The sequence below is a fragment of the Cebus imitator genome, unplaced genomic scaffold (genome assembly GCF_001604975.1).
Source record: "Cebus imitator isolate Cc_AM_T3 unplaced genomic scaffold, Cebus_imitator-1.0 Scaffold169, whole genome shotgun sequence".
NCBI classification, from domain to species: Eukaryota; Metazoa; Chordata; class Mammalia; order Primates; family Cebidae; genus Cebus; species Cebus imitator.
In genome coordinates this window covers 1561032-1578343 of record NW_016107484.1, presented here as the reverse complement: position 1 = coordinate 1578343, position 17312 = coordinate 1561032, and the positions used below count along the sequence as shown (strand labels likewise).

Genomic DNA, 17312 nt, shown 5'->3' with positions numbered 1-17312 from the left:
ATGATCACAGCTCACCGAAGTCTTGACCTCCTAGGCTCAAGCAATCCTCCCACCTCAGCCTCCCAAGTAGCTGGGATTACAGGTGGGCACCACAACAACATCCAGCTAAATTTGTAAAGACAGGTTCTCACCATGTTGCCCAGACTGGTCTTGAACTCCTGGGCTCAAGCAATTCTCCATTTTCACTCTCAAAGAGCTGGGATTACAGCTGTGGGCTACTGCACCTGGCTCATACTTTTTTTTTTTGTGACAGGGTCTCTCTGTTATCCAGGCTGGAGTGCAGTGGCTCAATCATAGCTCACTATAACTTTGAACTCCTCCGCTTAAGTGATCCTCTCATCCCAGCCTCCCAAGTAGCTGGGACTACAGATGCACACCACCATGCCTGGCTAATTTTTTTCTCCCCAGATTCCTGTTCTTTATTTTCTTTTTCTAATTTTTAATTTTTGTAGAGACAGGATCTCGCTATATTTCCCAGGCTGGTGTCCAATTCCTGGGCTCAAGCAGTCCTCCTGCCTCAGCCTCCCGAGTAACTGGAATTACAGGCGCCTGCCACCATGCCCAGCTCATTTAAAAACTTCTGTTTAAACATATGTCATGAACGTAAGTGTTTTTCTTACCACATAAAGTATTTTTACAAATAGTTTTAAAAATTCCTGACAAAAACTATCAACTGTGGGAACCACATACTGGACAAAAAGTTTCTTTCTCGAATCAAATCTCTGACCCCTTCCCAGCAACAATGACAGAAGGTTCTTGTGTAACCTTCCAGGTAACTTCACCTATGCATTAGTTTTTTTCAACAGCTTGTTGCCATATAATACACACACTGTGGCATTTGCTCATTTTAAGTTACAGTTTAAGGAGTTTTATGCTGGGGGAGGTGGAAGCTCTGGCTGCCTGCTGTGCCTCTGCTGATTCGACTGCCGCTGGGAGGGGAGGCTGAGGCACTTGGTGCAGTCGAACAAGTGTGGACATCCAGGCTTCCCTCCGCCTTTACTGGCATAGGGGTGCTGTGATGGCTAATATTGAGTGTCAACTTGATTAGACTGAAGGATGCAAAGTATTGTTCCTGGGTGTGTCTGTAAGGGTGTTGCCAAAGGAGATTAACTTTTTTTTTTTTTTTTTTTTTGAGATGGAATCTCACTCTGTCATCAGGTTGGAGTGCAATGGCGCAATCTCGACTCACTGCAACCTCTGACTGCCTTGTTTAAGCGATTCTCCTGCCTCAGCCTCCGGAGTCGCTGGGATTACAGGCGCCTACCACCATGCCCAGCTAGTTTTTGTACTTTTAGTAGAGATGAGGTTTCACCATGTTGGCCAGGCTGGACTCAATCTCCTGACCTCGTGATCCGCCCACCTTGGCCTCCCAAAGTGCTGGGATTACAGGCTTGAGCCACCGTGCCCGGGCAGGAGATTGCATTAGTGGGCTGGGAAAGGCAGACTCACCCTCAATCTGGGTGGGCACCACACCATCTAATCAGCTGCCAGGAAAAAAGCAGACAACGTAGAAAGACTAGACTGGCTGAGTCTTCTGGCCTCCATCTTTGTCCCGTGCTGGATGCCTCCTGCCCTCGAACATCGGCCTCCAAGTTCCTCAGCTTTAGGACTCTTGGACTTTCAACCAGACTGAAGGCTGCACTGTGGGCTTCCCTACTTTGAGGTTTTGGGACTCCGACTGGCTTCCTTACTCCTTGGCTTGCAGACAGCTGCCTATTGTGGGACCTCACCTTGTGATTGTGAATTAATACTCTTTAGTAAACCCCCCTTTATATATACATCTTTCCCATTAGTTCTGTCCCTCTAGAGAACCATGACTAATACAGGTGCCCACTGTGTTTTCTGCGGTGCTTGGCTGGAGCAGAGCAGTTACTATGTCCTAGGCTGACTCTCTCCTGGTCCTTTGGCTAGAGTGAGAAGTTTTTGTTGGGGGAATTTTTGTGTCCATTGCTGTTTCTGGGTTGCTGGCTTCTTGAGATCCATGTCTGGGATGTGTGAGGCCAAAAGAAAATCCAGGGAACACACCAGTGTCGTCTCCCAGGTCCTGAGGTCCCTGGCTGGTCTCCCTTGTTTCTCCCCCTTTCAGTCTTCTTATGTCCAGGGTTTATGACTGTACTTAGTAAAAGGAATAGAAAAAAAAAAAATGTCTATTCCATCCCCAAAGCAGAAGTCCTCCATTACTTTTGTTTTCAATTCAGGTGAAATTCACATAAATTAATTGTTTTAAAATGAACAATTCATTGACAGTTTAATGGACTCTTTAGTCCATCTGCAATGTTGTGTAGCCAACCACTACTTCCATGTAGTTCTAGAACATTTTCATCATCCCAAATACTGGGTTTTGTTTTTTAGACAGGGTCTTGCATTGTCACCCAGGCTAGAGAGCAGTGGCACAGCCCTTGAACTCCTGGGCTCAAGTGATCCTCTCACCTCAGCCTCTCCAGTAGCGAGGATTACTGGCACATGCCACCATGCTTTGCTAATTTCTAATTTTTTTTATAGAGACAGGGTCTCTCGATGTTGCCTAGGCTGGTCTTGAACTCCTGGGATCAAGTGATCCTCCTGACTCGGCCCCCACAAAGTGTTGGAATTACAGGCATGAGCCACTGCACTTGGGAGGCTAAGGTGGGAGGATCATTTGAGCCTGGAAGGTGGAGCCTGCAGTGAGCTATGATGGTTTCACTGCACTCCAGCCCGGGTGAAAAAGCAAGGCCCTATCTCTTAAAAACAAAACAGGCCAGGTGTGGTGGCTTGCAGTGGCTCACACCTGTAATCTTAGCACTTTGGGAAGCTGAGGTGGGTGGATCACCTGAGGTACGGAGTTGAAGACCAGCCTGGCCAATATGGTGAAACCCTGTCTCTACTAAAAATGCAAAAATTAGCCAGGTGTGGTGGGGGGTACCTGTAATCCCAGCTACTTGGGAGGCTGAGGCAGGAGAATCACTTGAACTGGGAAGTAGAAGTTGTAGTGAGCTGAGATTGCACCATTGCAATCCAGCCTGGGTGACATCAGTGAGGCTCCATCTCAAAACAAAACAACAAAAAAAACCTTAATTGTTACATAACTCACATAATGCAGTGTAAGCACTGCATTACTTTTTAAAAGGGAAAAATATTTCACCAATATTTATATTTAAACAAAGTTATTTTCTTTTTATTTATTTATTTATTTATTTATTTTTTTGAGATGAAGTCTCATTCTGTAACCTAGGCTGAAGTGCAGTGGCACCATCTTGGCTTAATGCAACCTCTGCCTCCCGGGTTCAAGTAATTCTCCTGCCTCAGCCTCCCGAGTAGCTGGGATTACAGGTGCGCACCACGCCCAGCTAATTTTTGTATTTTTAGTAGAGGTGGGTTTCGCCATGTTGGCCAGGTGGATCTCAAATTCCTGACCTCAGGTGATCTGCCTGCTCCAGCCTCCCAAAGTGTTGGGATTATAGGCATGAACCACCATGCCCAGTCAGTTATTTTCTTTAAGTTGGTCTCAAAGTTGTTATCACAAAGCTGCTTTCTCACTTTCTCTTAATTTGATAAAGGTGCCATTCATAACACAAAGTTATTATCTCCTAAAGGAAATGGAACAACTAGAATCATGGACAAATATCTGGTGATTAATGAGTGGATTGAGTAATCAACAAACCAGGGCTCAAAACAGCCCTTTACACTTCAATCTCAAAAACGAGGAATGATGGGCCATAAGCACCAAAAAAAAAAGTAGAAATAAATGCATATAACTTTTCCTGGGGAATTTAAATAGTTCTTTATCTGGGAGTGCCTCCAATCCTTCTAGCCAATTCATCCTACCCGCAGCTGTCAAGTTCATCTTCCTAAAACATCAAGTTCACTCTGTTATTTCCCTGCCTAAAAATATCACCTGTTTATGGTGTCAAGGTGCCAATGTGCTTTTCTCCCGCCTCTCACCCTGCCCCACAGTTCCAGCTTTGTGCCTTTTCTTGTTCTTCTCCCTTTTAGAATGTTCCAGCCACATCCTCCAGAGAAAATCCATTGACCAATAGAATCAAATCTGATTTTGCACTTCCCTGACTTATTGTGAAACTGTCTACACCAGGAAGGTAAACCAGTTTCACCTGACACACAATTCCAATTGATTGATAGAGATCTGTGGTTGACTGGAACACTGCATGTTTGAAGAACACTGGGATTAACAATGCCCCAGGAAGGGAAGAGATGGGCTCAAGAAGGGAAAGTGGATGTACAACTATGGGTCATCCTGGTCTCCACTGCACTGACCAATAATACAGTGGCCAGTAGCCACGTATAGCCATTAGGTACTTGAAATGTCGCTGGCCCAAACTGTTTGTTTATTTACTTATTTTCTCTTTTCATCTCACTCTGATCTTGATAAACCGTTTATTTATTGAGACTGGGTCTCACTCTGTCACCCAGGCTGGAAGCAGTGGCATGATCACAGCTCGCTGCAGCCTTGACCTCCTAGGCTTAAGCAATCCTCCTGCCTCAGGCTCCCAAGTTGTTGGGATCACAGACATGCACGACCACACTCAGCTAATTTTTGTCTTTTTTGTTGAGACGGGGTCTCATGATATTGCCCAGGCTGGTTTTGAACTCCTGGGCTCAAGTGATCTTTCCACCTTGGCCTTCCAAAGTGCTGTGATTACAGGCATGAGCCACCATACCTGGCCTGATATGTTGTAAATTTAAATCACTCACTGGAGTTTGAAGAATAAGTGTGAAAAAAAGTGTAAAATATCTATTAATTTCTTATATTGATTACATGTCAATATATTTTGGATATGCTACTGGGGTAAGTAAAATATATCATTAAAATATCCTGGATCGAGGACCAGAGGAAAACAATTATTTATATACAAACACACACACACACACACACAATTAAAATTAATTTCATTTTTCTTTTCATAATATGTGCATTAACAGTGGCAGTTTCAACAGGGTTCAATGGCTAAAAGACAGTCACAGTACCCAAAATGACAATTCTAACCAACCTCGTTTATTACAAGAAAAGGATTCAATATAGCAATAGCATTAAATTAAGAACATGTGTCCTGGCCAATGGGTATTTCACAGCAAAGCCTCTGGAGAACCAGGTGCAGGCTCCCACAATCCTCCCTTTTCTAGGGGCTGTGGCTGGACACACTGTACCCCCACCCAGAGCACCAGGGATATGTGTATAGAGCATCTTGGAATCAGGGTCCAACACGGCATCTCAGGTTTTTTCATACTTTGCTTGTCACATGGGTGTATTCCTGCCACAGACAGCCTCAACAGCAGGACCCTCTTGGTGGAGTTGTTCTCACCAAGACCAGGAGCAAATGATCAATTTAATTGTTATAAATAACATTGACAGGCTGGTACAAACCACAACCAAACACTTCAAACCCCTGGCTACAAGCAGCTCTATAAACTCTCTGTTTCCTTAATCACTGTTTCATGCCTTGACCAGAAGCGGTGCCTTGCAAAAACTTCAGCAAAACAGCTCAAGTTAATTCCATCATTCCATTATGCTTTAAGAATTAACCCTTAAAGCATGTGTCTACTAGAAAATGTAAAGCATCATACGTGCTTGCATGACACTTCTTTTGGACAGTGCTTCTCCAGACCAAGAGAAGCCAACTTTTCCTGTAAAGAGCCAGACAAGGAAATACTTAGCTTTGTCAGCTGCATGGTCTCTGTATTAGTCCATTCTCACACTGCTATAAAGACCTACCTGAGACTGGGAAGTTTACGAAGAAAAGAGGTTTAATGGACTCACAGTTCAGCAGGCTAAACAGGAAGCATGACTCGGAGACCTCAGGAAACTTACAATCATGGCAAGGCAAAGGGAAGCAAATCCCTTCACATGGTGGAGAAGGAGAGAGCAGGGAAGTATACATACTTTTAAGCAACAGGACCTCATGAAAACTCACTATCATGAGAACAGCAAAGGGAAAACTGCCCACACGATCCAATCACTTCCCACCAGGTCCCTGCCCCAACACTGGGGATTACAATTCAACATGAGATTTGGGTGGGGACACACAGCCAAACCATATCAGTCTCTATGGAAACTACTCGGCTGGGTGCAGTGGCTCACACCTATAATCCCAGCACTCCAGGAGGACAAGGTGGGTGGATTACCTGAGCTCAAGGGTTCAAGGTCAAGAGTTCAAGAGTTCTACCTTTAAGAAGGTAAAAATTATGATTTGGTCACTATGGGCCATAATTTGCCAACCCCTAGTCTAGATCCCTGTTACTTTAAAAGTGTGATCAGTGAATGAGCAGGGTTGGTATCACCCAGTGCTTGTTAGAAATGCAGAATCTGGCTGGGGATGGGCCTCTAGGCCCAGCTACATGGGAGGCCTGTACTGCACTCCAGCCTGAGTAACAGAGCCAGATCCTGTTTTAAAAAATAAAAGAATTAAAATTAATTAATTAATTTTTAAAAAAAGAAAAAAGGAATTAAAAACAAAAAATAAAAATAAAAGAATTGCAGAATTGGAACCCCAACCCAGATCTGCGAATCCAAATCTGAAATTTAAGAAAGCTCCCCAGGTGATTTGTATAAATTACCTGGTAAGTCTGAAAAAAATTACTAAAACCCAACTCTAAGACCCCAGAGTCTTACATAACTGGTATGGGCATGATCTGGGCACTGGGATCTTAAAAATATCCCCAGGTGGGCCAGGTGTGGTTACTCACGCCTATAATCCCAAAACTTTGGGAGACTGAGGTGAGTGGATCACCTGAGGTCAAGAGTTTGCGACCAGCCTGACCAACATTATGAAACCCTATCTCTACTAAAAATGCAAAAATTAGCTGAGCATAGTGGCAAGTGCCTATAATCCCAGATACCTGGGAAGAGACAAGAGAATTGCTTTAACCTGGGAGGCAGAGGTTGCAATGAGCCAGCATAGCACCATTGCACTCCAGCCTGGGAAACAAGAGTGAGACTGTCTCAAAAAGAAAATCCCCAGGTCATCTGAATGTGTAGTGAAGATTCTAACATGCAGCAAAGTTTGAGAATCACTGGCCTACCACACCAGGGACTTGGCACTTACTCCTATATGCATTTTTATTCCTCTTATTGCAATTGCATAGACTGCGTGTTCTACTAGCATTCTCCAAAGAACCTAGAATAGTGCTATGCACCTAGTGGGTACTCAGGTTCTTCCTGATTGACTTGACAATCAACTGTTTTTTTTGTTTTGTTTTGTTTTTAAAGATAGGGTTTCACCATGTTGGCCAGGATGGTCTCGATCTTCTGACCTCGTGATCTGCCCGCCTCAGCCTTCCAAAGTGCTGGGATTATAGGCGTGAGCCCTGCGCCTGGCTTTTTTTTTTTTTCCCCAAGAAAGTCTTCCTGTTGCCCAGGCTGAAGTGCAGTTGTGCAATCTTGGCTTACTGCAACCTCCACCTCCTGGGTTCCAGCAATTCTCCTGCCTCAGCATCCTTAGTAGCTGGAATTACAGGCATATGCTGCCGCACCCAGCCAGTTTTTGTATTTTTAGGAGAGACAGGGTTTCACCATGTTGGCCAGGCTGGTCGTCTTGAACCCCTGACCTCAAGTAATCCACCCACCTCAGCCTCCCAAAGTGCTGGGATTACAGGTGTAATCCCGGCCACCTCGTCCAGCCGTTAATTGATTTCTAATAGGTTCACTACTTAACAAAACTAGGCACTTAAACTGTATTCCTGTAGATTGGTAATTCTGCTGGAGACTTGGAGCCATTGTTTCAAAACAAATTCCAAAATATGCAGATTATACATAGCAAACCTTTTTATACCTCTTCTGGGACTAATACTTCCAATGTGTGATCAGTGAGAAAAACACTTTATGTTTTGATAAGACATAACTGAGGAACTTGGGAGTAGGTGGCTGTTAAAAGTGTTTCACATTTGAAAATTGAAAGATCTACAAATAAACTGTGTATATTTATACACACTACTTTGCACATCTTGCTTTTTAAAAACTTCATGTGATTTTTTAAAATGGCCACATACCACTGAACTGTACACCTTAAAACACTGAAGATGGTAGATATTGTACGTATTTTCCCACAATAAACCAATGTTTTTTTTAATGGCCACAAATTCTTATGCTTCTTCCACAAGAGGTGGGGGCTATGCCCCCTCTCTTGATTCTGGGTGGGCTTTGACTATTTCAACTGAGTATGGCAGAAGTTCTCCTGTGAGATTTAAAGTTTCACTTCATTGTAGCCAGGCGCAGTGGCTTACGCCTGAAATCACAGCACTTTGGGAGGCTGAGGCAGGTGGATCACTTGAGGTCAAGAGTTCAAAACCATCCTGGCCAACACGGTGAAACCCTGTCTCTACTAAAAATACAAAACTTAGCTGAGCGTGGTGGCGCATGCCTGTAATCCCAGCTACTCAGGAGGCTGAGGCAGAGAATCTCCTGAACCCGTGAGGCGGAGGCTGCAGTGAGCTGAGATCATGCCACTGCACTCCAGCCTGGGCAACAGGGCAAGACTCTGTCTAAAAATAAATAAATGAATAAAGTTGTGCCTCATTTTATATTGTTAAGTGTTATTTGCAACCATCATGCAGCTTTTCGTTTTCTTTTTTACTTTTCCTCTGGGGCTGAGCATCACACCTCTTGACATCTTTTTTCTTGTTTGTTGTAAGATGGAGTCTCACTTTGTTGCCCAGGCTGGAGTGCAGTGGTGCAATCTCGGCTCACAGCAACCTCCGCTTCCCAGGTTCAAGTGATTCTCCTGCTTCATCCTCCGAGTAGCTAGGATTATAGGCATGCCACCACATCCAGCTGATTTTGTATTTTTAGTAGAGATGGAGTTTCACCATGTTGGCCAGGCTGGTCTTGAGCTCCTGACCTCAGGTTATCCATCCACCTCGGTCTCCCAAAGTGCTGGGATTACAGGCTTGAGCCACCACACCCAGCCAATGTTATTTCACTGTTCGATTACCATATACATTTGTTGGGGCGAAAGAAAATTGAATCAACATACATAGTCTGATTTTGTTTTTCTTTTATGACACACGAACTTATCCACTATTTAATTTATAGGCATTAAAAAAAATCAGGTTTTATGCTGCAAACTGTTGGTATCATGTTAATGTTTTGTTTTAGTGGTATTTGGAAGACTAGTTGGAGTTTTGGATGGCCTCAGAACATGTTTTCCTCATTTAAAATCAGACAGGTGGCTAGGCATGGTGGCTCATCTGTAATCTCAGCATTTTGGGAGGCTGAGGCAGGCAGATCACAAGATCAAGATACTGAGACCATCCTGGCCAACATGGTGAAACCCTGTCTCTACTAAAAATGCAAAAATTACCTGGGCCCACGTGGTGGGACACGCCTGTGGTCCCAGCTGCTTGAGGTTGAGGCAAGAGAATTGCTTGAACCCAGGAAGTAGAGGTTGTGGTGAGCTGAGCTCAAACCACTGCACTCTGGCCTGGCGACAAAGCGATACTCCATCTCAAAAAAAAAAAAAAAAAATCATAGACAGGCTAGGCATGGTGGCTCACATCTCTAATCCCAGCAGTTTGGGAGGCCAAGGCAGGTGGATCGCTTGAACTCAGGAGTTCAAGACCAGCCTGAGCAATGTGGTAAAACCCCAACTCTACTAAAGTACAAAAATTAGCCAGGCATGGTGGTGTGCATTTTTGTTTTTGACAGTCTCGCTCTGTCACCCAGGCTGTAGTGTGGTGGCAAGATCTCGGTTCACTGCAGCCTCCGCCTGCCGGGTTCAAGCAATACTCCTGCGTCAGCCTCCCGAGTAGCTGTGATTACAGGTGCGCACCACCACACCTGCCTAATTTTTGTATTTTCTACTGCATTCCAGCCCGGGTGACAGAGCAAGACTCCATCTTTAGTGGGGAGAAAAAAAAAATTGTATTGTTTCTATGGTGTATTTATTTGTATTATTTGTTTCTTTTCTTTTGAGACAGGGCTTTACTGTCACCTGGGCTGGAGTGCAGTGGGACAATCTTGGCTCACTGCAACCTCTGCCTCCTGGCCTCAGGTGATCCTCCCACTTCAGCCTCCTAAGTAGCTGTGGCTACAGGCACACACCACCATAGCTGATTAATTTTTTTTTTTTTTTTTTTTAGTTTTTAGCAGAGACAAGGTTTCACTGACCAGGCTGGTCTCGAGCTCCTGGGCTTAAGCAATCTACTAGCTTAGTCCTCCCTAAGTGCTGGGATTACAGGTGTGAGCCACGACATTCAGCCCAGCTATTCCTTTTTTTTTTCTTTTTTTTGAGATGGAGTCTCACCCTGTTGCCCAGGCTGGGGTACATGGCTTCATTTTGGCTCACTGCAGCCTCCACCTCCTGGGTTCAAGAGATTCTCCTGCCTCAGTCTCCCAAGTAGCTGGGATTACAGGTGCCCACTATCATGCCTAATTTTTTGTATTTTTAGTAGAGACAGGGTTTCACCATATTGGCCAGGCTGGTCTTGAACTCTTGACCTCAGGTGATCCACCACCCTCAGCCTCCCAAAGTGCTGGGATTACAGGTATGAGCCACCACATCCAGCCAGCCTAGCTATTCTTATTTGTTACGATCCTTATGATAAGTCTAAGTAAGACCTATGTAAATAGTTATTGGACTATATTTTAAATATAGGTCAAATGTCATTAAAAATATCATTGCAAATTAAGTAATTTGCACTTTAAACTACTTATTGTTCAGAAACATTTAGTATAACACCTTCAAAGTACAAAATAATTTTATTATTGCACCTACAATTTAGAAACTTGCAATTAGTTAAATAGAAGCCTACATAAACATAATAACTAGCATTTTTGGCACTTAGGGCTACTGTGCTACATGCATTTTTGTTTTTGAGATGGAGTCGTGCCCTGTCACCCAGGCTTGAGTGCAGTGGCATAATCTTGGCTCACTGCAACCTCCGCCTCCTGGGTTCACATGATTCTCGTGCCTCAGCTTCCCAAGTAGCTGGGATTACAGGCACGTGCCACCATGCCTGGGTAATTTTTTTGTATATTTAGTAGGGATGGGGTTTCACTGTGTTAGCCAAAATGATCTAGATCTCCTGACCTTGTGATCTGCCACCTCGGTCTCCAAAAGTGCTGGGATTATAGGCGTGAACCACTGCGCCCAGCCTAGATGCTTTATATGAACTGATTCAAACCTCTTGCCACTAGAAGGTAGATACTTTTACTGTCCTCATTTTGAGGGAATTAAGATGGTAATAAATTGGGCCAGGAGAGGTGCTCATGCCTATAATACCAGCACTTAGGGAGGCCAAGGTGGGAGGACTAGTTGAGTTCAAGACCAGCCTGGGCAAGAAAGCAAGATCTTGTCTCTACAAAAAAATTTAAAAATCAGGAAGTCGTGGTGTGTACCTGTAATCCCTACTGGGGAGGCTAAAGAGGGAGGATCTCTTAAGCCCAGGAGTTTGGTATTACAGTGAGCTATGGTCATACCACTACACTCCAGCCTAGATGACAGGGCAAGGCCACCTTGCTTCTCTCTTTTTATTTTTTATTTATTTATTTATTTAAAAAAAAAGACAGTGGGAAATTAAATAACTCTCTCAGGCCAACACAGCTAGTAAGTGATAGAATCAGAATACAAATTCAGACTGATTTTACTCCAAAACCTGTGTTTAATCATGATGTTATAGAGTTTTTATAGAGTTTTTTGAAGAAATATTTTCTTCAACTGGCAAAACAAAGACAAACGATTCCAGTAATATCAAATCCACTTAAGTTATTTGCAAGTATGGCAAAAGACTACAAAGGCAGAATAACAGGTGTAATGAACACTTCTGTGGGCTGGCTTTTCACTCCACACTCCCTTCTAGGCCACTCACTGCAGTGCTGGGGATTTGTAGCTACGGACCACTGCTCTCAAACTTTTAGCCAGGTGGCTACCAGGTTGGATCTGCTATTTCTTGGCACCAGTGTACAAATTAGAAGGTTGGAGAAAGTGCAGAGATGTTTCTTCTTCTTTTTTTGGTGCGAGGAGATGGAGTCTTGCTCTGTCACCAAGGCTGGAGTGCAGTGATGCGATCTAGGCTCATGGCAACCTCGGACTCCTGGGTTCAAGAGATTCTTCTGCCTCAGCCTGCCGAGTAGGTAGGACTACCGGCGTGTGCCACCATGCCAGCTAATATTTGTATTTTTAGTAGAGACAGGGTTTCACCATATTGGCCAGGCTGGTCTTGAACTACTGACCTTGCGATCCACCTGCCTCGACTTCCAAAGTGCTGGGATTACAGGTATGAGTCACCATGCCTGGCAATGTTTCTTCTTTTGGTGGTGGCTTGGCAGCTTGGGCAGCTGCAGTGTAACTTGTCAGCAGCAATGGCGAATAGACTCCTGGGCTTCTGAGCACTGCAGTGGCTGCAGCAGCTCCAACAACTCAATGGTAAACATGGGCTCAGGGCTCTAAGCCAGGGGCAGGAGCAGCTTCTGATCTATGGCTGCAAAGCCCTTCTTTCCTTTTGTTTGGCTCCCCCTTCTACCCTTTCAGTCTTTTGAAGAGCTTTATAACTAAATCCCTGGCATGAAATTCTTCTCTGCTTGGCATATCTAGAGTGGCTTTTATTTTTCTGACTGGCCAATGACTGATATAATGTTTTCTTAGAATTATACCAATGTTTTCTTAGAATAACATTAAAAAGACTGTTATTCTCACTTTTTTATATGGAAGAAAAAGACTATAAGCACTCACTTTTCTTTTTTTTTTTTTATTGAGATGAAGTCTTGCTCTGTCGCCCAGGCTAGAGTGCAGTGACACGATCTTGGCTCATTGCAACCTCCACTTTCTGGGTTCAAGTGATTCTCTTGCCTCAGCCTCTTGAGTAGCTGGGATTACAGGCACCCGCCACTGTGCCTAGTTAATTTTTGTATTTTTAGTAGAGATGGGGTTTCACCATCTTGGTCAGGCTGGTCTCAAACTCCTGGCCTTGTGATCCACCTGTCTTGGCCTCCCAAAGTGCTGGGATTACAGGTGTGAGCCACTGTGCCCAGCCAAGGACTCACTTTTCTTGAAGGAGAGAGTAAACTATTTTTGTACTTTGTTTCCTTCATATGTGGTGCAGACAGTTGATAGTCTCTATAAATTGTCCAAGTAACTGTCAATGAAAAGACTTATTAATTCAGGACATGAGTTCTTTATGGGGCAATTATGCTCATATTAGGCGTTTTATTTATTACATGTGGGGTAAAGTTGGACAAATAGCTATAATACACAATTTAAAAACTGTAATAACTATAGTAGCACAATTTAAAAACAGTAATACATATGGTCCATTAATAGCAGACTCCAAAATTCTTGTCCTTCTTGCAAAAAGGTTCAATGATTTACTATAATCCACTAAGAAACATCTAAATGGGAAGAAACACAGAAGTGATTTTTACGTCAGTTTTTCAAATTAAAAATGGTCAAATAAAGTACAGAACTGAAAGACTTAAGTGAAGAGATAAAAATCTGCATATAAAACTATTTGGCATTTTAGGCAGATGAGAGATAAACAATTTTTAAAGGCCATGAATTTGTCTCCTGAATCAATATTCTCCCTTTCTGGAAAAAAAGTAATCTTATGTCATTGAGTAGAAGCAACTGGAGGTGAGCCCTGTAAGTTATTAGTGAGAGGTAACAAAATGCGGACTTATTCTAATATGCCTGATCTGGACCAAAGGAAGAAATAAGCCACTATACTTAGGTTTACTAAAGCTATCAAAATATTCCAAAATATTCTGATCTGAAAAATGGCAAGTAAAAAATAAAACTACCAAAATATGATCAAAGCAAAAATTTTACTTGGTACTTAAGTTCAAAATAGGAGTAAAATAAATTATGTGCACATTTTGTATACAAAAAACTTGGAAGAATGTACAAAAAAATGCTAACAGCGATCCTATGTCTGGATAGTGAGATTCTGGAGACCAGTTTAGTATTATTATCATCATTATTTTTGGCTCCTCTATACTTCTCTTTTTTCGAAATGAAGTTTTGCTCTTGTTGCCCAGGCTGGAGTGCAGTGGCGCAATCTTGGCTCACTGCAACATCTGCCTCCTGGGTTCAAGTGATTCTCCAGCCTCTTGCCTGCCACCACACCTGGCTAATTTATTTGTATTTTTAGTAGAGATGAGGTTTTACCATGTTAGCCAGACTGACCTTACGTGATTCACCCGCCTCAGCCTCCCAAAGTGATGGGATTACAGGCATGAGCCATTATGCCCGGTCAAACTTCTCTTTTCTTTATAGTGAACATATGTTTTAGGTAATTAAAGATGAATAATTAATCTAAAAAGTAATTAATACCCAAGCATGACAGTAATCAACACCTTTTAGAAATCAGGTTTTCACCCACTTCAATATTAAAAACACCACCTTATGAGTAATGGTAATGCTGGAAAGCACCTGAGAGACCATGGGGTCCAGATCTGAAGACTAAGCTCACACTAGGCCTTGTTGCCTATAGGGACAAGCTGAGATTAGAACTGTGGCCTCTTGATTTCTAGTTTAGAACTCTCTAACACAAAAAGTAAAATATAAAAACAACAATTTACACATAAAAATACATTTACCTCCCAAACACTAGAAAAGGCTGGTTGATTTCAATAGCCTACAAATATAAACAGTGTCAGGTTAGAACCTAAGAACTCTCCGTTAGCCTTACCTTCAGAATTTCACAGGGAGCAGCATCTGGAGGCACAGGTTTCCCGCAATGCTTTGAATATTCAGTTATCAAGACTGAAGCTTCATCTAAACTACAGAATCGAAAAGAAAAAGAAGTGTTAGGCCAGGCACAGCAGCTCGTGCCAACAATTCCAGCACTCAGGGAGGCCAAGGTGTGCAGACGGCTTAGGTCCAGGAGTTTGAGACCAGCCTGGGAAACACGGCAAAACCCTGTCTCTACAAAAAAACATAACATTAGCCAGGTGTGGTATTGGGCGCTTATAATCTCAGTGACTCTGGAGGCTGAGGTAGGAGGATCGCTTGAACCCAGGAGGTTGAGGCAGAAGTCAGCCATGTTTGTGCCACTGCAGTCCAGCCTGGGTGACAAAGCAAGATCCTGTCTCAAAAAGAAAGAAAAAGAGGCATTGAAGTCAAAATTAAAATGTAGAGACCAATCTCTATGAAAGAGAGACATGTTACATATTGTGTGTGTGTGTGCGCGCGTGTGTGTGTGTGAGAAAGAGAGAGAGAGATATAGTTTCTCTCTTGTTGCCCAGGCTGGAGTGCAATGGCATGATCTCGGCTCACTGCAAGCCTCCACCTCCCAGGTTCAAGCAATTCTTCCACCGGAAGTAGCTGGGATTACAGGCGCCCACCACCATACTCGGCTAGTTTTTTGTATTTTTAGTAGAGATGGGGTTTCACCATGTTGGCCAGGCTGGTCTCAAACTCAAGTGATCCACCTGTTTCGGCCTCCCAAAGTGCTGGAATTACAGGCGTGAGCCACCGCACCCGGCCACATATTGTTCTTTAAGAAAGTTTACAGGCATTAGGTAAGGGTTTGGGGAGCTGGCAAGCTGACTGGTGGGTGACAGTGGTGAGCAAAATTAGTCCTAGAGATGTAGCAAATTATCTCAGCAGCTATAGACAAAACTGGTCTCAGGTTACAACAGACAGTTTCAGCAGTCAGGTTTGTAGTGAATTATATCTCAGCTCACTGCAATCTCCAACTCCCAGGTTCAAGTGAATCTCCCACCTCAGCCTCCTGAGTAGCTGGGATTACAGGCATGCACCACCATGCCTGGCTAATATTTGTATTTTTTGTAGAGATGGGGTTTCACCATGTTGGCTAGGCTGGTCTCGAATCCCTGACTTTGGGTGATCCACCTGTCTCAGCCTCCCAAAGTGTTGGCATTACAGGCGTGAGCCACCCACCTGGCCAGAATTACATTTTTGGAGAAATCTTTTGTACTATGAGTGCTTTTTCCATGGGCCCCCTCTACTCTGATGTATTTAGGTATTATAAGAATGACCTAATTCGTGTAATCAACTTCACAAGAGGGTATGAGGAACCTTTCGGAGGTGATATGTTCACTCTCTTGTTTGTGGTGATGGCTTCATAGGTATACATATACCAAAATTTACTAAACTGCAGACTTCAAATATGTCCAGTTCATTATATGTATCGATTATAACTCAAAAAATACTTGCTCAAAAATAAGGATATCTAATTATGGCTGGATCACAAGAGATAAACGAGCAGATGGAATTCCATGGAGTGGTAACGAGAAAGAAAGACCTCTCAAGCACCAGCACGGCTAGACCACATGCAGGGATGGATCCGTTGCAGCCTGCAGTCTTGAACTTCCCTTTCTTTTCCACTTCTTCCTTCTCCTGTTCAGCTTCCATATCCGCCCCCAGCTCTATCCCAAGAAGCTTATTATTTCTAAACTTGTGGGTGCTGGAAAATTAGATAACCAGGCTTAGCAAAAATGATGTGTTACATAAAGTCATTAATGTTCTGAGCAACTGTCTTAAGACATAAAATTGTAGAATTTGGAGCAGGACTGTGAGACACTCAATTTGGGGATTCAGATGACCTGTTTAATTGTCAGATTCTAAGGTCATGTTCCAAGAAATTTAGTTATTAAATGATTCACTTTTTGATATATGCAGTAATGAGAGATTTAATATTTTGAACTTTTAATTACAACCAAATAGCTCTACAACTGTTTGACATTTTCCTCCAACATAAAGATAGATTTTAAGGAAATTCCACAGTAAGTTGTTTTGAAAATTAACTTACCTTATGTCATCTGCCAAATAGTGTACTAGTTCAGTGATATTGTTGGTCTTCATCATGTGCATCTTCAACATTTGAAAGTATTTGGTCTTTGCCAAAATCCCAAACTCCTTCTTATTGATGATATTATTCAGAATCAGACTTCTAATCTATAAAAGGACAGGTTATCATTAAATGTGTTAAATTCCAAGCCTTTATTCAATATTGAAACATTTCTGACAATTGGAAGCCCAATTAGCACTGCATTGTGACTGTGCCTCCTTTTTGAGGGGGTGAAGAGGGAAAGGAGGCCTGTCAGTATCAGTCAATAAATAATTGTTGTTGTGCACTTTGAGACTTTGTATGAGGAAGAAGATCTGTTTTCAATCAAAAGCACTTAAGGCTACAGATTTTCCATGGAGCACAGGAGTCAACAAAAGTCAGGGTCCCTGCCCTTTAAAAAAATTACTGAGGCTGTCCAGGCGCGGTGGATCATGAGGTCAGGAGTTCAACACCAGCCTGGCCAATATGGTGAAATCCCATCTCTACTAAAAATACAAAAATTAGCCAGGCACAGTGGCACGTGCCTGTAATCCCAGCTACTCGGGAGGCTGGGGCAGAAGAATCACTTGAACCCG

The 17312-nt window shown here is 43.1% G+C and overlaps 1 protein-coding gene across 1 annotated transcript in view; it reads right to left on the bottom strand.

Annotated features, from left to right (window-relative positions):
• Positions 1-13101: 13101 nt before the first annotated feature.
• Positions 13102-17312, bottom strand: part of KNTC1 (kinetochore associated 1) — a 105335-nt gene continuing 101124 nt past the window's right edge. Inside the window, exons 61-63 of the mRNA XM_017544335.2 lie at positions 16699-16844; positions 14614-14704; positions 13102-13315 (exon numbers count right to left, since the gene is read on the bottom strand). Of these exons, the coding sequence (XP_017399824.2) occupies positions 13295-13315; positions 14614-14704; positions 16699-16844 (258 nt within the window). The 3' untranslated portion in view covers positions 13102-13294. The remainder of the gene's footprint in view (positions 13316-14613; positions 14705-16698; positions 16845-17312) is intronic.